The sequence below is a fragment of the Pipra filicauda genome, unplaced genomic scaffold (assembly GCF_003945595.2).
Source record: "Pipra filicauda isolate LSUMZ 115617 unplaced genomic scaffold, ASM394559v2 scaffold115_size4368891_pilon, whole genome shotgun sequence".
Lineage (NCBI taxonomy): Eukaryota > Metazoa > Chordata > Aves > Passeriformes > Pipridae > Pipra > Pipra filicauda.
The window spans coordinates 332,919-353,909 of record NW_024103607.1 but is presented as its reverse complement, the minus strand read 5'-3'; the positions used below and the strand labels follow the sequence as shown (position 1 = coordinate 353,909).

The 20,991-nt window shown below is 44.0% G+C and overlaps 1 protein-coding gene across 1 annotated transcript in view; it reads right to left on the bottom strand.

Moving 5' to 3' along the window:
* SH3RF3 (SH3 domain containing ring finger 3) overlaps positions 1-20,046 on the bottom strand; it is a 256,876-nt gene extending 236,830 nt beyond the window's left edge. The window contains exon 1 of the mRNA XM_027743512.2: positions 19,651-20,046. Within this exon, the coding sequence (XP_027599313.2) occupies positions 19,651-20,046 (396 nt within the window). The remainder of the gene's footprint in view (positions 1-19,650) is intronic.
* Between the last annotated feature and the right edge of the window lie 945 nt (positions 20,047-20,991).

Below are 20,991 nucleotides of genomic sequence, written 5' to 3'. Positions count from 1 at the left end.
CTGGTAGGAGAAATCACCGTGTTGATATTTAAGAATAACCTTTATACCTTCCAACCAGAACTGTCACTTCATATCTCCATTTCTTATGAATATTTCAGGAAGTAAGTCATATATAATTAAAGATGCCTATGACACTTGAAATGCTCACGCTCCCTGCAACAGCTGACAAAGAGCAGTAACCCCAAGATTACATTGTATAGTCCTGCTTTTCCCAGCTCCTTCAGTTCCTCTCATATGAATTAGTCAAGTGGAAGACTTCAGCTGTTTTCTTAAACAGTTCCTGATAGGAGGATGTAAGTCACCGCTCTGCCTTGTGCTAAATAGATGCAGACAGGTACAGCCCGAACAGAGTTCAGTAGCTACTCAGAGGAAATTATCTCTAACCTCAAGTTAGCCCTTTATTTCTGCAGAGGACACATCAGACACATGTTTAATTGAGAACACAGTACTAGAGTTAACCACAGGCAAAACTGCTGTAACAGAGATTAACACAAGTATGCATTTAAAGCCTCTGTTGAAGTAGGGCCTTAAGTGAATACCTCACCTGGGAATGGGGAATTATCGGCACAATACCTTCATCTATATCAGGCCACTGGGAACTGCTTTCAAAATTGGTTCTGAAATACTCTTGTTTTCAACATCCTATTATCAACTCTACTTGGGAAGCAATGGAATTAATTTAAAGAAATGGTTCAGCAAACAGATGGACTGTGTGCCATTTCTGGGCTCTTTCAAGACTCATTTCCTTCCTGTATTTTGAGAAAACTCACCAATACCAAAGGGAACAGTAGTTATGAACCCCATATGCTTTGAATACATAAAACACCTATATTCAAGTCCTAAAGCTGTTTGGCAAGCCCTTCTTACTTCTGTTTCTGAGGAAAACTGCAATGTAAGACTTGGTGACCTCTTTGTTTATAATATTCATCCATTCAATACTACTTGCAAACTGACTGCTTGCTTTGATGGTTTATGATGAGCCTTGCCAAGTTAAACAAAGGACTCCCTGCTATTAATCTGCTCTCCCGATTTCTCTCTTATTTGGTGAACCTGTTTGTCAAACAACTATAATGGCTATAAATATTTCAGATTAACTCACAGTAGCCCCAAAGCAAAGCCAAGCTATAAATTTTCAGGACAGGCGATAATTTCCAAAGTCTAAAGGAAAGAAGGACTCTCACAGCTAAGTGGCTGAAGTGTTTTCACTTTCCAACTCGGCTTCCAATTGCTTATAGCACAGATATGAACATTAAAACACACACCCAATCAAGAAATTAGCCAAAAGCATTCTTTAAAGATTAACAAAGAGGGGTGCAGCTCCTAACAGTGGAAGAACAACAGGTTTACAGTTTTAAGGACTGCTTAATTCTGAAGCCACTGTCTTCATTGCCATGACCTGGCACAGTCTCTGTTGCACTCGTGCTGTTCAATATCTCACTTTATGTTCCTAATCAGCTGGTGGCAGGGGAGTGGGGGGGTTGGACTAGGTGTTCTCTAGAGGTCCCTGACAACCTCAAACAGTCCATGATTCTGTGATCTACCAGCAATGTGCAGGGACACACTCTTCATATTCAGACCCAGATCCTTCTGCATAGCCCGTGAGGCAGGTCAGCTGCATTTCTAGCCTATTTTCAGTACTTCTTTACAGGTCTCTCTTAAGGACCCTTTCGGCTGTTAGCATCCTACCAAGTTTGCATGTTCCTTAATGCTCCCACAAGTCCTGGTCCCCCCGCTGGGGGACCCACAACCTGGCTGGGCTAAAAACCCAGGGCATATTACCTCCTCCTTCCAATCCTTCATATAAATGCATCTCATAGGAAGTAGTGAATGTGGATAACCCCATCATTTATTCTTAACTCATTTATAGGGCTTTAATGCATTAAATAAGCTCACGGTAGAAGATAATTTTAGAAATTTTATTAATATGCATTGCAGCTTAGCAAAGGTATGTGTGAAGTTACAGTTTGTGTATGTGCAGATCAACTTTACTCACTTCAGTAGGAAACGAGACAATCAAAACATGATTCACAAGAAAGAAATGAGCCAGGGCCTTTCCACTGGCAAATAGCAGAAAAACAGATTGATCACAAGCACCCAAAAGAAAGATGTACATGTCTTGTACAGAAGGAGCAATAGAGTCTTCATATTAGCTACAGACGAATCTGTCTTAGCAGACAATTTTCTATCCGTAACATTGGTTATTGTTAAGGTTAAAATAGCAAAGTTTTATATTAAATTAAAATAACAAAACAAAGGTTCACTGAGGGAGTGAGTTGAAGTGAGACCAAAGTTTCCTTCTTAATAGACTGACCCCTTGCTATCAAACTTCAAAGGAAAATACAGCTCCTGAATCAAAACATTTATATTCTTCCCTATTTGCTTTTCTTGTTGTTACGGGAGCTGCTTGCCAGATGGTGGTTAGCAGATGAGGAGTTTCCAATGATGTGGTTTCTTTGGACCTGTATTGCTCATGTGCATGATATTTAAGGCCTACTGGTTCAGTAAATAACTTCTAGGTGGCAAATCCTAACCCTTTCAGAGAGACAGGTGACAACCCCATCAAGAGCACCACCAAAGGAAACCTGAGACAGCTGCAGCAGCAGAGGGACTTATTCCCTCCTGACTTTTCTGGGAGGATTGCAACAGGAGAGGGCGGTGCAGGCACAGTTGAATGTCTCCCTGGAAATGATTACAGCATCCTTAATTATAGGCTTCAAGGAGAGAAACTGCCCTGGTGTCCCTTCTTTTGGGTTCTCTGGAGGACTGTGTACTCCGTGGGTGGAGTTTACTCCGGACAAGTACTGATTTATAGCAGTTGTATTTTTACTAAACAACAACATCTATTATGAGGAAAGAAACTGATTTTTTTTAGGATTTCTCCTTTTCCATTCAAATTCATAGAGCAAGTTTTCAGAAGAACTTGTAAGAACCTACAAGGAATAGATGGAGCTTTGACACAAACTCTTGTCTTGCCTTCCCCTCTTGCGCCCCCCCAGTTTATTCATTAATTCTCTAACACTGGCAACAATCTCCTACACCATGGCTAAATCAAATGTACCAAATTATTAATATTTTGAAAATTTACAGAACATGCACTATTATTCCATGGCATATGTATCTAAGAGCATCAGTTTCCCAGTGTCCAGATGTACAGACAAACATTAAGAGAACTCTCCCCTATTTTATCTGTTGCAGTAGGTACCAAAAATGAGAATCACATTTCAAATTCTCCAACCTTCCTCAGAAAAATAAAGTGGTTTCTATTTCAAGCCTTTCAGGAAGACCAGGAAAGAAACAGTTGAAAATAAAATTATATTAAGGTCAGCAGAGACAGAATCATGATTTCCATGTTTTCCATATTCTCCAGATATGGAATGATTTCTTCTAACAATACAGAACAAAATACTGTTTAGCAAGAGAAGTAAATTGAGGCTGTTTTTCATATTTTTCTTTTGCCAACACAATGGAGCTGTCAGTAATAGAACGTTGAATGTGTTCATTTTCACACATTAACCCTTGGAGCCCTATAAATATAAGCAGTCTTTTTGACTCACAGAGAAAGTACATTTTAAACTCCTGAAAAAATGGAGAACAGAAATTTTAATTAAAGTTCTCCTTGTACACATGCACATATAACCCTCCCTTTAGCAAAGAAAAGCCCTTTCAAAATTAAAGTTATCATGCTGAAATAATTAGCATAACTCCTGGGAAAAATGCATAATCTTTGCATACCAAATGCCAAAAATGTCTAAATGAACTATGTTTAATAAATGTTACATTTCTCTTTGAGTACATAAACTCAGTTAATCATGCACTGATAGGTAAAAAATATTTTTAAAGCTTTAGGTATTGCAACTTAAGCATTTTAAATGTGACCCGCATCCTGGTCTTTGCGGGTCTCTGAGGGTTTCAAATCTTCCCTCCTCAGGGCACAACCCAGCAGGAATAACTTAGAAAAGACCAGGAATCTCAGATTAACAGCACTTTTCCGCAGTCGCCAGGACTGTATGCCATCCTGCTGCTCTTACGTGAATCACCGAGTGCACTTGTCTGCACCTCCGAAGTGCCGGCACAAATGTGCTGCTGCCTGCAGCTGCAGGGTACTGACTGCTGCTCTGTTCTGGGGCAAGGGTGGTACTTTTCATGGGTGTCTTGGCTGGCTGTATGTTCATGCTGCATGAGTCCCACCAAACTAATTATTTGTCCTCAGTGCTCGGCATGAGACTGATTCCTTACTTCAGGGTATCAATATTTTGGTGTGCAGAGAAAAAAATTACAAGAGGAAATATGGAAAGTGCTAGACCCTATCTCTGTGCTTTTGAGGCCCCCTTTTTCAAGCCTGTCTGCTTATCAGGCTCACTTAAAATAAAATCTCAGTCTCTCTCAACACCCAAAAGAGTGCAGCAAAAATTGTTAACATCATTATTTGTTTAGCATACTTAGCAAGAAGATTTAAATGCACTCAAAAAAACCCAGCCTTGACTTCAAAGTTACCATGGATGCATGATTCTGCATAGGTGAAGTAAAGACCCAAATGTAAGAGCAACAGGATTTCCTTCAGACTTCTACATCACCACTCTTCCATCCAGGAACCAGCTACGTTCAAACCTTGGTTCACAACATACACAGCCATGATCAAAGGATAATGCAAAATCCTTCACACCAGTTCAGGCATGTGTTGATCCGTGACATCCACCTGTTCCTAACCTCTCCTCCCAAAATTCCGAGTGCACTTGAAGCCCAGCAGCAATGGTCCTCAGCCATATAACTACAGCTCCTCTACAAGGTCTTCTACTTTGAGAGATTGGTCCTCATGTAGCCAGTCACTTTAATAGACATATGTCATCTTTAGAAATAATAATAAAAGCAAGTTATGAGCATGGTTGTACCATTTAGCAGCTAAGTATTTAGCAGCTCTATGTAAAAGTAGCCACTATCAGCCAGTGAAAGCAAATTAATTATTTAGATATATTTATCGGATTTATAGGTCAACTGAAGCTAAAGCTAGTTAATTGAAATCCTGATAACAGATTGAAGCCTGTGCTAGATCCTATACTGTGAAATGCAAAGTCTTTATTAAATAAAGCCATTAAGAAGGATGATAATCCCTGTGGCCTTAAATATGAATAAGGTGCAATGTAAATAATAAAAGGCAAAAATCCAATTTTCATGCAGTGAACTTTCAAATGCTCTGCTGTTTCCATTAAATTACCTTTTATTCAACATATTGTAATGGCATTGAGGGCACATCAGGATTCCTTGTAATACAGTTATTGTTCAGCATAAAAACTGTTTTTTAACTTGAAGCAGAAAAGTGAAATATTTTATTTGGCTTCTCATATGTCAAATGACATGAAAATTGAGAACAAAAGCTTCATTGATGCAATAGAAGAGAAAATAAAGGAAAAAATAAACACATGCAAACAAAAAAGACACAGAATGTGAAGACAAAAGAAAGAAACAGGGTACATAATAGTAGTTTTCCAATTAATTTTACAGCAATTTAATACTAGGAAATAGAACAGAAAAATAATTTCAGTAACTAACATGACTAAACTTGGATACAGGCCAAGTCGAGCTGTACCACACAGCAAACGAGGTGAAACTTATCAAAGCTCTTTACCCAGAAGAAAATCTGGTGTGAAATGTCTGTCACGCTTCTTACAAACACGAGGGTGATGACAAGAGCTTGAGTGCATCAAGTGTCACAACAGCACAGTGTTCCAGTCTGGAGGCGTGTGATCACTCCCTGGTTCTGCTGTGTTGGTGGTAGGTCACTTTGGATGTGTTTTAACTTCTCATCCACAAAGGGAGCACTGATATTTACTGTTTTCTCTAAAGAATTCTGTGGAGTTAAGAAACATAAACTAAAGATACTTTTGTTTACTGAAGAACTGGCAACATAAGGTCAAGAATTTACTACTATTGTTCAGAAAAACAACAACACCCTTATTGGAAAATTTAAACAATCTATTAAAGATGAGACTATCCTTGTTATGAATGTCAAACGATTTTTCCACTATAAGCTTTTCTGCAAATCAAAAGAATTCCTCCAGCAAAGTCGTGATGGAATACAGATAAGAGAATGACTCCACTTTTATTCAATTCTGTATTCAATTTGGAAGCGCTATACCCAAAGAAACCCTTCAGCACAAAAATGCAATTTACCTTGTGGCATCTTCATACTGCATCAAGATGTTTAAAGAATCAAGAACAGAGATGTCAACTAACATTGTGTAACCTCACAAAACACACAGACGTGCATTTTACAATATTTACTTTTCACTATCTGTAGCTGTTTCTGCCACATCCTATTTCCTGTGCCCATTCTCTGGTCTTAGTCAAAGAATCACGTAATGGTTTGGAACGGAAGGGATCTTCAAAGATCATATAGCTTCAACCCCCCTGCCATGGACAGGGACACCTTCCAGTAGACCATGTTGCTCAGGGCCCCATCTAACCTGGCCTTAAACAATTCCAGGGATGTGGCATCCACAACTTCTCTGGGCAGCCTGTTCCAGTGTCTCATCACCCCTCATAGTAAAGAATTTGTTCCTTACATCTAATTTAAATCCACCCTTGTCCTATCACTACAGGCCCTTCTTATACACCCCTTTTAGGTACTGGAAGGCTTTAATAATGTGTCCTTGGGGCCTTCTCTTCTACAGGCTGAAGAACCTCAAGTCTTTCAGTCTGTGGTGTGGTGTTCCAGCCCTCCTCTGAACCCACACTAACAGGTCCACATCTGTCTTGTACAGGGCACCCCAGAGCTGGACACAGTACTCAAGGTGGGGTCTCACAAGAGTGAAGCAGAGGGGCAGAATGACCTCCCTCAACCTGCTGGTCATGCTTCTTTTGATGCAGGCCAGGACACGGTTGACTTTCTGGGTTGCAAGTACACATTGCCAGCTCATGTCCAGCTTTTTATCCACCGGTATCCCTAAGTCCTTCTTGGCAGGGTGGTTCTCAATCCATTTGTAGCCCAGTCTGTAGTGATAGTGGCGGTTGCCAGACATGCAAAACCTTGCACCTGGCCTGGCTGAACTTCATGAGATTCACATGGGCCCACTCCTTAAACCTGTCATGGTCCCTCTTGATGGCATCCCTTCCCTCAATCATATCAATGGCACCACTTGACATGAGGTGGTATCAGCAAACTTTCCAAGGGTTCACTCAATCCCACTATGTTATTAATAAGATATTGAACAGTACTGGTCCCTATCAAGAAGCCTAAGTAATACCACATATTGCTGATCTCCACTTGAACACTGACCATTAATTTGGTCCTCCTCTGCTCCAATGCTGCTCACATGCAAAATGGGTAGGGAGCATCTGGAGTTGCTCAGAAGCAGTTCTGAACCACAGGCTGTCTGCTGCCCCATGCAGGGGGATCTTGGGACAAAGGGGTGATGGCAATGGGGCAGAGATAATGTCAAGGGATCATAGGGGTGATGGCAATGGGGACATCTGACCTGCTGCTGCCTAGGCAGCTGTAAGTGGCAGGGAGCACTGGCAGCATGGGACCACAGGGACACAGAGTGGGCCATGGGGGTTTCCTGGGCTGTCACCTCCCATCAAGCCTGAGTGGAAACACAATACATCTTCCCATGCCCCAAAGGGAGAAACAGCAAAGCCCTCCAGGGCCTGAACCCATGGGTAACATGGTGATGGGGCCACAGCCTCCATGTGAGACCTTCATTACTGGCAAATTGTTCCCTTTTGCTTCTTGCATGTGCAGAGAAAGCAAACACATGAAATACAAGGGAAAAAGCAAATCTATTCATGGCATGCAGATCAGAAAATAGTAACACCTGACAGACCTACAATGAAGTAATACAACGACTCCATCATTGCAAACCATTATCTTGAATAATATTTGCTCCAGGTCAGTGAAGCAAAGGTATTTGAATGACATTTTTTGAGCTTTTCTTCCTAGGAAGGAGACTATTGCCTTCCAGCAACACTCTCAAAAATGGCTCTATTGAGGTGCTACGATGTTGCTACTTACTACAGTAGTGATTTCTCACACCTCCCACCAAACTGAGTCAGAGTCCTAAAGAGTAGATCTGCCAAGTAGCAGATTACTCACATTCCTTCATTAATTACTGAAAAAAGCCACAAAAACCAAAGCGGTGTTTATTTGAAGCTCATTCAGACAAAGCTGCTAAACAGCTTGGATACTGAACAGTACAATGGCCAGGATCTACCCATACTATTATTTTCTTGAGTATGCAGTTACGTGACATCAAAAAGTGAAATATCGCTATAGAGGTATCTTTTAATGTTCTTTTCAGGGAAGGAAAAAACAAAACAAAACAAAAAAACCCCAAAGCAACACATTGTTTTACTTGAGATTCATTCTGGTCTTTATCTGCTTGCTGCCAGTTGCACTGAGTTTACACACTAATGAGACACTTTCAGACTGACCACAGTCTTCGCTCAGCATTTGGCTTCTATTTATTTCACCAGTACTGAACAGGAATCACTTATTCGGTGAACTGGCATCACTAAGCGAAACCTCTAAGTCATGAGTTGACTCATTAAAGAAGCACATGTTCATCAAAAGCATCAGATCAGTTGAGGAACCTCAACTCCATCCAGTTTCCTGCTATCTCTCATTTTAAATGTGAGCTCAGACTTTTAACCCCAGCCTCTGTACCAACAAAAAGTTTCCCTCCAATAGCTATGGATAGTATTAAATGAAACAGCTTCTCCTATGTCCAAGATCCTATAAAAACCCACCCACTTTCATCACAATTTTCATTACCAGATGAATTCATTCTCAAGTGACTAAATTAAAAAGAAGAAAGGCCCCTCTGACAGGGCAGTATCCTAGTGCAGAAACTACCCACCACTGCAACAGTGGTATCACTGAGAGAATCACAGAATCACCAAGGTTGGATGAGATCTTCAAGATGATTTAGTCTAAGCATCAACCCAGCACCACCATAATCACCCTTAAACTATATCCCCAAACGACACATCCAGATGCCTCTTGAACACTTCCAGAGATGGTGACCTCATCACCTTCCTGGGCAACTCCAATGCCTAACCACTTCCAGTGAAAATTTTTTTTCAAATATCTGAACCTCTCCTGCTACAACTAAGGTCATTCCCTCTCATCCTTTCACTTGAGAATGGCAGAATTTAAACTTCTATTTTGTATGAAATCTAACTGACAAAAAGCCAAAATATATTAAGGAGGTTGGAATAAATGGAATATCTCCTGGAATTCTTCAGCCTCATTTGATGAAAAACAAAGAACTACGAAGAATTGAAGAACATCACCCATTGGAAACATCTCCTCCTCCATACTGTGCCTCTTTTATTGTCACCTCTGTGCACCCTGAATTCTCCTCCCATGTTCATGGGCAGGACACTGCTTTGACTACTCTTCACATGGGCCACCACCTGCTTAGAAAACAGAAGCCAGGGATGAGTGAGAGAGTTTTTGTTTGTTAATAAGCACAAAATTACCTCTCCCTGGCTGAACAATATTATCACAGATGCTGGAACCTACACAGCCCCTTCTTTAAAGTGCACTGAATTATTTTTAACAGTAGTGACCACCATGAAAATATACACTCAGATAAAAGTGAGTCGGACTGCATATAAAAGGAAGTCCTGTGTTCATCAAAAGAACCAATAAAACCCCAGCGAGGAAAAAATAAATACTCTTTTCTGCAATATAAATCAAATATTTTCCTTTAGAAAATAATTTACTGATTATTAAAAAAGGTGTGACTGGTTCAGATTTTACATTGCTTCATGACTGTGAAATATAAATAATCAAATGTTTTCCACTATGATCTAACACCAGGATTACCTATAAGCAGAAGAGAATAAGCAAAAATATTTCATCTCATGGTTGTCAACTATTATTTTACTGTATGACGCACGTGCATGACTGTATTCTCCAAGGGTTTTTCATTATTTTGTTTTAGAAAGAAAGTATGTGAATGAATAAGGATCTCCACAAAAAAACTCTTGGGTGAAATGCAAGATGCTCTGGACTGAACTCAAAGCCATCCTCGCCTGCCTCTTCCACATTGCTGCACCCTCCCCACATAGAGCTGGCCAAGGAGCAGCAGCCACGGCACTGATGCATCCTGCCCACTCAACGTGCTGCAGCCCACACTTCTGCCAGGAAAGCCTGTGCTATTTCTGAGTCTCATCTCATGACATTTTAGCACAAAATCACAAGTCAGCTCGGCAGTGACAATCAGAAGAGCCCAACACAAGAAGTCTCAGCATCCTCAAGTGACAGGTGCCCTGCAGTAGGCTGGTACCTATTCCCCTGCCTCCTCTCCAGCCAATCCCTTGCTGGACATCCCTTCTCCCGCACACAACAAGCACAGATATGTATTTTTGGGGTGCAAGAGGAGGCTGTGCGTGTGCACCCCTATGATCCCTCGAGGACGCGTGCTCCAACATGGGGGGTCATCCTGGGCACACGTCCAGAGATGCAGCAGGACCAGCCACTGTGCCATGACACAACATACACCCATGTCTGGCACACAGTGACAATAATGCACAGTTTACTGAAATGGATATGGACATGAGAAGAACACATGGAGCAGGCCTTTCTGGCAAAAAAATATACATTCAGGGAGATATATATATTACATATATATACATATATTTGTGCGTGTCTAATTTACAGAAAAATAAATGTTAAGTCAATTAAAACACAATCAATCAAAACAAAACCTTCCTCCTACTTCCTTCTAATTCATTCTACTTTACTGCGTTAAAATAATTACAAATTCATAAATTATTACTGTTACTGGAAATTAAAATGTATTGATTTGCTTATAAGGATGACAATATTGCAAACCTGGTACAAGCTGCAATAAAAGCATTTCAAAACACATATGAAGGCAGCCAATAAAGAGGCAGCCTGCTAAAAACTGTTTCAAAATTAAATTAGAAATTTAAAAGTAAATTCATAAAATGATGTCTTTTTATAGTAACTCACAGAGGAGTTTTTGATTTGAATTATCCTGAAATTAATTCACAAATAAACATGTTCAATAATATTTACTGAAATGATAATTTGGGAAAGTAAATACGATAGTGCCTCTGTTTGGCTGATTTCTTGGCTGTTGCACAGGAGGCAATCAGGAGGCAGCACAATAAACACAGCAACGTCCCCTTCGTTTGGTTAGGACCACAATATCTTTACCCAAAATCCATCCACAACTGCACAGTCAATATTTTAGATTTCTCTTTCCCTCTAACCATCTTGCACCTAAACCCACTTTAATGATACATCAACTGCAGCAATTAATGAACCTTTGTGCAGAAAGGGAAAGACTGTAACAGCTTAATGAGACAGTAATACATATTAAAATCAATATTATTCAGATTATGTGTCTATTCTAGTCTTCCTTCTGAAAATAACTGAGACTGTAGGAGAAATGATCATTAGCATTTCGATAACAATCTTGCCAGCCTTCTGTTACAATACTTTGTCTTTAGAGTAAAACTGGGATTTGTTATCTCATGCAAGCAGACCATTCTAAAATTAGCAACGGCAAATTCATATTGGTTTGGATCAGATCTTTAAAAAACTTGGAAAAAAAAATTAATGCTAACTTGCCTGAACAATCAGACTGTCATGCCTGGTGCTGTAGCAGCAGAAACACACTCTAAGCATTGACTAAGAAGCAACCTCTTCTCAATAAACACCATTTTTGTGCAGAGAAAGGCACTCCTGAACTATATACAGCATTAGTTTCACTCGTCTGATAAATCACATTCCTGCTGACAGCCAACACAAGGGACAAATTCCTCCCTACCACAAATCCTTAAGGTATCTTCAAAACAAAATGAGGCTGAATGCCACAAAGCAGGAAAGGGTTTTGCACCTTTGTCCCATCGCCACTGCGAGCAGACAAAAATTCCTCAGCATTCCTGAGTCGAATTATATTATGCAAACACTACGGGGAAAGAAAACAGTTCCATCTCTCTCTTTTTTTAATTAGTGAATCCCAAAGCCTTCCCTCTCCTGGCACCCAGTGCTGTGAAACAGACAGCTAAGCCTTCCTGTTTCCAAAGCAGGACAAGATGAAGAGCTGCTGCAGAAACAGCTTTACAGCATTCATGAGGACATGCATCCCCCAGAAAATCCCAACCACTCTGACGGGACAAGAAGCCAAACTTCAGCAGGGGCTAAGCCATGCTTTGAAACTGCCAGAAGACAGTTATAAGACAAACCCCACCGTGGTTTTCACTATTTAACCCCTCAATAGCTGGCCCTGCAGATGTGGAAGACTGAGCACAGTGCCAAGTCCTTCCGGTGACCCACAGAAGAGGGGCAGCAGAGAGGTACAGCTCCATCAGCTCCTTTGGGCAGATATTCACCTGCCCACTGCCTGAGTTCACAGGTGACCCCAGTGCGCAGCAAATTCTGTGGAACCACTGGAAGTTAGGCTTAAAAGACTGGGCAGAAAGTGCTCTTGATTCCAGATGTTTTACATTTTTCTCTCTGTTTTTGAAAACAAAACATCTTTTTAACACCAGAAGTAATATTCCCTCCTTCTGTTCTTCCCCTGAACTAAGAGGCATCTCATGTACACATATCATTAAATTAATGTTTATTCTTTCTAACCAAATAAAAATGTTCAAATTACATACAATGACAATGAGATTAAATTATTAGGTACATGCTCTGGGGTTTTTTAAAAGCTATTCAAACAATTTTAAAGGCTTTTCAGCAACGCTCTAGCAGCATGAGCAAAACTTACCACAAAGAGGAGGTAACAAGTTTAACATTACTGCTGAGGAAGATGGTACCAGAGCCAAGCGAGTAAAACTAGCACATCAGCAATCCTCCTGCCACCCTGTACAGTCAGGAAAAGGCATGGCTCAAGCTGTCAGAGGAATTCAAACTGGCAGAAGAAAGAGGATATGGGGCTGGTAAACGGGGAGAACCTGCTCCCAGGCCCATCTGCATGATGCACTAGAAAGAAATTTTTCTCATTTTTTTAACTCTTCCCTTTTTTTTTTCTTTTCCATAATGGTCAGACCAGTAACTTTCCAGCCAAAGTATCACTATGCTCCATGCAAGACACTTCTATCACCAGAAGCAGTTTGGTTTGGTGCAAGACTAGGGATAAATAGGTAGCTTTCAGCTGGCACTGTATTTCCCCATCGCTCCCTCCCCAGCTGCAGAAGCACAGCTGCTGTGGGAGCTGGGCAAGGCCAGGGTCATGCAGCTTTCTCAAATCCTGTAGTTTATCTTTGTCCAGGCTCTCATGTCTTATTAGAACTAATCTTGGGTTCTTCTCATGACAGCTTACCCCAGATTGGGAAAACCTGTTGTAAAATATCAGATTTTAACAAGACCATATTGAAAACGCTTGCAAAAATTCAGCTTGATATGTGATGAGTGAAGCTGAAACCGCGTGCATCCTGAGCTGTTTTGGTCCGCAGAAGTCACAAATTCCCTGAACACTGAATGAATCCAGTACTGTAGAGGTCAGCAATTACAATGTTGCAATGCTTAAAGACATCAATCAGAGTGAAATATTAGTTATAATGCCTTCTGAAGCTCAAGGAAAGGCTTCTAAGAGTGATCTATGACTTCAAAAGAAAGTGGCATCCCACAGTCAAAGATATATACAGGTAGGTTACTGTAGTGCAAGAACGAACTATGGTTTTTATCTGAAATTTAAGCAGTGCTTCTTAACAGAAACAGTATGAAATATTGAACAGAACAGTGAAATTAGAAGGGACAGTATAAATACAACAGTGCAAAACTCAAGAAGTACCCAGACAAACTTTTCAACTTGAAACTCTAATGGGATTGTTAACCTAAAATTATGAGACAGCAGACAAAAACAACTCTATACTGTAAGAAAATACCTTCCTAGAGAAAAAAATCCTCCATGGCATAAATAAAATATTGTTGTAGCATTTTATGTGGCAGCTTATTGATCGCATGGACACAGCTTTGTCTAGAAAGAGTACGCGTAGCCTCCCCCTGACCTGCAAGTACAGGCACCCAGCATTAACAGCCAGTGCCTGAAGCCAGTCTGACCTGTTGGGCACCCAGCCAGCACCAGGAGTCTGCCTGAACATGAACTGATAAGATTAGAAACAAGGAATACAGTGTACTGTTACAGCCCATACACAGCACACATCACTGCATCCCTGCACCAACGCTCCCTGTAAATAAAGTGCAGCATCTCTGCCAAACCCTATTCAATGGCAGAAAACAACCGTCATAGCTTCAGCTTTTTAATCTCCCCAAATCCCAGCCTCTTTAGTAATAAATCTGTGTTTGTAGGGCAGCATCCTTCTGAAGATTGAGAAGCACCTGAGGGTGGGTGAGCACTACTGGGACAAGTTTTCAGCTGGGAAATGTGAAGCTTGGAAAGTTCATTCAGTTTGTCAGCATGTTCTGCACGTGCCTTAAAACCACAGCAGCACCATCTTTCCAAAGAGCAAACAGCAGAGATTTAGGGGAGGTGGGCAAAAATTGCCAGGGTTAAAACGTGCACAAGATTTTTAGGGCTGAGTCGAGCAAGCCTATCCATCTGCCTTTGAGTAACCAGCTACCAAACATGGGCATATCCTAAGCATTACCAGCTTTCATCATGAATCATTCAGAAGGATGACGTGCAGGGATTAAACTTAGCATTCACATTTGACATCAAGAGGAGTCCCACAGAGGCATGTCACACTGACACAAACTAACAGGGAGGGTGTAGGGCTAGTGGCACAAAGCCCTCTCCACTGCCCCGTGACTTTTTCAGGTGTGAGTGAGCCACTGCTGGCCATCTCAATCCAGAAGAAGTAGTTCACTGTCAGTACTGGCACGCTTTGGTCACATTAGGTCCATCATGCAATTTTCTAGTTTGCAAGTAAGAAGGTAACATAATCACCCAAAGATGAGTGAAAATACTCGGTTTCTGGAAAATATAATGGACACGAAGATAATACCTGCAAATAGCACATTTTCTGAAAAATGTAAGAGTTCAGAATGATGAATTTTTCTGATGCAGCCCCTCAGCAATCCCCTCTCCTACGCTCACTCACTTCTGTGAAGACAGCTTCAATTGCTGGGGTTTTAAATACTCTTGGCTATATTTTTCACAATACCCTTAAGTATAGTAGTTAATCTCCTGTGTCAAAACACATTTTTAGCCATCTGCCAGACAAAAAAAAAAAAATCCTCAAGATCAGAACCTTTGACATATGGAACATCACTCCTTTTTGCATGGCTTTATGACAAAGTTCAGGCACTGACCAGCCAAACTACGGCATCAGAAGCAAATAAATCAGCAAGAATGAACAAAAGTAAGGTAAATCCATGGGTCTACGTACATGGCATGCTGCTGAATGGCACTCCTGTCTGTGCAAATTCAACCATTAAAAAGCCAAGTTGAAGAGTCTCCTCTGCCAAAATGTGTCCCCTACACAATCCACTGCTGCTGTAATATACATAAATGCATATAAACACCAGACTCCATCTGCTTCCTCTTGTGTAAATCAGGGTGGGATCTTTACCTGATAGACAATGTATCCAAGAAGGAAAGAAACACAGTGGTGGAGAAAAACTGCGAGATCTACTCATGTTTAATCCACTGTAACCAGTCTAGGATAAGGCAAGACTCTTACAAAAAATGTAAGAAATGTCTCTTTTGGAGAATTTCTACAAACAGAGCAGCTGAAAAGCCTATATAGCAAATTAGCATTGCTTCCTCTGCTTGCAAAACTTACGTGAAGCCAAGGGCTAGCAAATGGCAGCTTTCCACCTGAAACACTGAAATAGCTCTGCAAAGCTGATACATGGGAGAAGCATCCAGTGCAACACAGGGGAGCGCAGCCCATCCGTCACTGCACTCAAGCATGCTGACACATCATTTTCCTTATGTGCACATCTTACTCTCCACTGTTACCTATAAACCCATCTGATAACATACCACATGTCTATCCATCACTTTGGCCATGTTTTCTCCTCTGGGAAAAAGGAGAGACATGTTTTGTTTTTCTAGGTTGTTTCTTTTTCATGCAAATGTAGTTCTCAGTTTGTATTACGAGCAAGCAAGTAATAAGCACCGCATCTGGAGTTTAAGACGCCTGGTTCAGGAGGAAATTACTAAAGACTTGCATGCATTTAGCTGGCTATTAGATCTTGCGAATTGCTGAAAAAAAAAGTTATAAACTGCAATAATTGTTAAATAAAAACCCAAACACCACACTCAGTAAAGAAGGTGGATTTACCATAATGCCCCAACAATCTAAGGGAGCCATTTACTTTGACAGAACCTGAATTCCCCAAGCAATTCGACAGTGGTAATGGAAACAGAGGAGCCAATAAATTATAACCTTGTGTGTAATGCGCCTACCATTATAAACCACTCTTAGCCTCCTGCTCTGTTCCCTGAGGGGAGCACACAGTTGTTGGATTTCCTTTCCTTCATTCTTCCAGTGTGCTCTTTCAGCACTCGGACCCTTTTATAATGTCTAATACCATACTCTGCATTTACACAGCAGCTTTAATGTGAACATCTCAAATATGCTATACCATTCAGAAAATGACTGTTTTTTACAGGCTAAAACAGAGGCACTGGGTCACTAACTGGCTTACCAAAGGTCACATACCATTATATATCAACAGAATCCCAAACATTGTTAAAGCATGTATTAGTAGGTACGCACTACTTCCAGATCTCTCATACTGAAGATGTATACCACATATCTTAAAACACCTCCAGGATTTCAGTAGTATTTCTGAAGGACAGTCTTGGACAACTTTACGAGCAGCACCAGTGCCAGTTCACTCCCAGCTCAGACCCTCTCATACTGACTTTTAGCACTCTGAATAAACCAAGTCTGTGATAAACTACAGGAAAAGAAAAACCAGAGACCTAATAAAGAAATACGAACCCCCCAGAGTTTTTCCAAAGTGATAAACAACATTTGCTGATTTTAGAAAATGCCATCTATGCAAAGAAGACTTCCCCAAAGTATAAGGTGCAAAAGCAAAACACAGGCATAATAGCAACACAGGGGCTGACCCTGCTCTGTCTTCTAAGGTTAATTAAAACTCTCGCAGAAACAGATCCCTGGTGTGATTCTAACATATCAGCCCAAGGATCTCGGCAAGACTGAAAGTCTGATAGAAGTGACCTTGGCTCTCTGCCATTACACTTCACAATTAGCAGTTTCCTTCCTAACCAGAAAGCTCATAATGGTATGTCCCATTCTACATACTGCATTACCTAAAATGAAAGGTATTAATTAGTAAAATAGTGTAATTTGCATTTAAGCCCCAGGCAGCAAATCTACAGCAATTTCTGAAATATATATATATATGTGTGTGTGTATTAGAAAGAATCACTTCCACTCTCTTCAAAGCAGCTGAGCTGTCAAAGACCAGTGTAAGAGAGAAAGGGATGCAATTCTGCTCTTCCGTATCAACCTCAAAAAGCCTGATTCTAGCCTGGATTTTACCATCTATTGTTTAGTTCAAAGAGAGGTTCTGCACTCTTGTCTCCAGGACTGCTCAGCAATCAGCTGTATCAGCAGCTCCAAGGAGGATTATTCTCCCCTGCTGCTTTTTTTAAAAGCAGATTAGTTCAGACTTTCTTTCACTGTAATGAACCTTGTAAGGATCAAGCACATTGCATTGATTTCCAGGATAAAATTGTGCCATCAGTCAAAAGGCCAAGCAAACAGTTTCACAGACCCACTGTCCCAGCAGACCCACCATCCCAGAATCACCCATTAACCCCAGAAAGAGAAAGGAATTGCAGTTGTTAACCATAAAAGCCAAAATGTAATTCTCAGGTCATGGAACTTTGCTTTCCGTCAAATTCAGATGGGTAACAACCCTCACAAGAAACAGAACTGACGATGTTCACCAAAGTGCTATTCAATCAAAGCCAGAAAATGATAGCATGCAATGTGCTTTTACTTACTACATGATATCTGCAATAATGGGTAGGGAAGTGACTTCTTAAAAGCCTGCCAATTTATGGTAAAATAATGAAAACTCAACTTCCCTAAAAATTTGCAAATAACTTTCCGCATCAAGCATTTCCTTTCATTCGCACCCTCCTGTAATATCCAAGCTTGACTAGGATTTAAAGACTTGATAACCAGAGATTGTCTTCTTGTTGGATGATCACAAAAGCCTGGTCAGGTTGCAAGACCCTGCCCCAGCAACATGAACGCTGCAGGTGTAATAAGCAGAGCCTGCCTCCCACAGGAGAAGACCTACCTGAACTTCAAACCAGACTGTGGGACATTGTACTTTAAACTACCTATTGAGTGCAAACTTCCCTTTTTGTAGTGCAGAAAGTCAAAAAGACAGGAGTTGTCTGCTGTGATGAAGCTGCAGCACGAAGTTTAGCCTAAAAACAACCAAAAAAGCAGAGGGCAGAATCCCATTGCCTTTCTTCTTTAAATTGGACAAATCATTATGAAATACCTGATGTTCATTGAAGACTACAGCTCAACAATAAAGGATCTACCCTTCCAGAAATATTGCCAAGCATATTTCACTTCAGACTCCAAAACTGAATTTTATGGAACAATGTATGGCATTTGCCATCATTTCCTGTAGGCAAAATTTCAAAACACTGGTACAGGTCTATTCATTTCTCTCAGAAAAAAAAAAAATTAACTGAAAAATTTACTATAGCGGTACAACCTCACAAGGAATCTCTGCATTGACCTTTCCAAATCAAAAGCCTGTAAACTAAACTACAGCTCAAGCGGATTTCATGAAAGATCAAAGGCAACTAAACATATCCAGTATATATATGACATTAGAAGTAAGATGAAGTCCACAGTCTTAAGTATCTCCATTGCAAATTCTCCTGAAGGGGTCTAACAGTAAATTTTATCAGATCGAATTAAACGGTAATACAGAACACTGGGAGAAACTGATCTTGTCCCCTCTGAGCCAATGAAACCCCTGCCACGGATTTTAAAGGGCGCTAGATCGGGCACTCGACTGCAGAGTTAAAAAAATAAAATGCATATGCTGCAGTAGTTGCCTTCGATAAATCACACACCTTATACATAAAAACGAAATTATGTTCCCTTGGGAGGGGAAGTTTCAGCTTCAAACCCCACTCCGTTCCAGCTGTCAGGAGGGCTCTGTGTGGCTCTGACCGCACCGGCAGAGCCCCAGGAGCGGAGGGGGAAACTCGGGAGTGCGAGGAACGCGCCGGGACGGGATCGGCCGAGCGTTCTTACCACCTTCCACTCTCCAGGCTGCGCGAGGGCGGGAGCCAGCTCCTGCCCGCACCTGACAGGCACCTGGCGCAGCCCGACACGCCGGATAAAAGCGCTTTCGAGGCACTCTGGTTCATAACACCGAGAGCAAGTCCAGCTCTGCTACACCGGGGGCGGCCCTGGGGCCCGTCGGTGCGGCAGCTGTCCCGGCCACTCTCGCCGCCAGCGGCCGCCCGGAGCACTTTGAGGACACCCCCGGCCGAGCCTCCCACCGTTAGATCGAGGGGGGGGACCGCAATCGCCGGCCGCAAGTCCGAGGGGCGGCGCCCGTCCGGAGCCCCCCGCGCGGGCACACAGCCCCCGACGCCCGCAGGACGTCCCGCCGGCACACCGGGAACCCGCGCACGCCCGGCCGCGCTCCCCCGGCACGCCCGGCCCCGGCCCGGCACCCACCTTTCCCAGCAGGGCGCTGCGGCTGGCGGCAGCCAGCTCCCGCAGGCTGGCGGCGGCCGAGGCGGCGGCGGCGGCGACGGCGCTGGGAGCGGCGGCGGGCTGGGGGTACGTGGGGGCCGCGGTGCTGGGGCTGCCGCTGGCGCCCCCGGCGGCGCGGGGCCGCTGCCGGATGCCGTCTAGGAGGCGGACGAGGAGGATGTTAGCGGGTAGCTCGTCCACGCCGCAGCCCACCAGGATGCGGCACTCGGGGCAGCGCAGCTCGTGGCGGGAGCTGACGATGCTCTCCAGACAGCGGCGGCAGAAGGTGTGCTGGCACGGCAGCACCTTGGCCGTGGTGTCCAGACGCTCTAGGCACACGGAGCACTCCAGCAGGTCCAGCAGCGACGACTCGTCCATCGCCGCCGCCGGCTCCCGCTCCGCCGCCGCTCCGCTACCGCTCCACCGCCCCCTCGCCTCCGCCTCCGCCCCCGCCCCGCCGCCGCCGCCGCCGCCGCCTCCGCCTCCCCTCCGCGGGGCAGCGCAGGGCCCCGACGCCCCTAGGGCCGCCGCGGCCGGCGGCGGCGAGGGAGGGGCGGCGGCGGGGCGGCGGGGGCCATCGGGGCGGCGGGGCTGCCCCCGGCGGCGGGCGGCGGCGGCGACCCCGGGAGCTGCCTGGGCGACGCTGCCCAGCGCCGTGCGGCGCGGCGGGGATGCCAGCGGCGGGAAGCGGAGCGGTTCGGGAGGAGGGCACCTGCCTGCCCGCGCCCTCTCCCGCTGTCCGGCGCGGCTCGGCAGCTGCAGCGGGGCCCGGCGAGGCGCCCGCCGCGCCTCCGCGCGGGGCGGGGAGCGACGGGGAGCCCCGGGTGGGCGCCGGCGGCACGGCGGCCGCCCCGCAGGCGGTCCCCGCCCGCCCCGCCGCCTCGCCGCCGCTCCGTGACTCCCTGTAACCCGACCCAGCAGGGCTCGCAGCCCGCTTTCCGCCGCCGCTGCTACTCCCTCCTCCTCCCGGTGGAGGCTCCCGGACAGGCGGGGGCAGGCGGAGGAGACTCCTCGGAGAAGCCAAGGACACGCTGGCGGGAGCGGAGGGGAGCCCCTGGGGGCCTGTCCGGGCGCGCCGCGGGGAGCGGCGGCGGTGTCCGGGCGGGCGGGGGCCGGCGGGCTCAGCATCCCCGCGGCAGCGCCGCTCGTCCCGCGGGCCGGGAGCGGACCCGGGTTCGCGGACCCGCCATCTCTGGCGGCGCGGCGCCCCCTGGCGGACGCGGGGACACGGCGCATCACCCCCCCATCCCACCCGGGTACTTCGGGGCGTCCCCAAATGATCGTATATTGTATCGTATAATCGTTATTGTATCATACTCAACC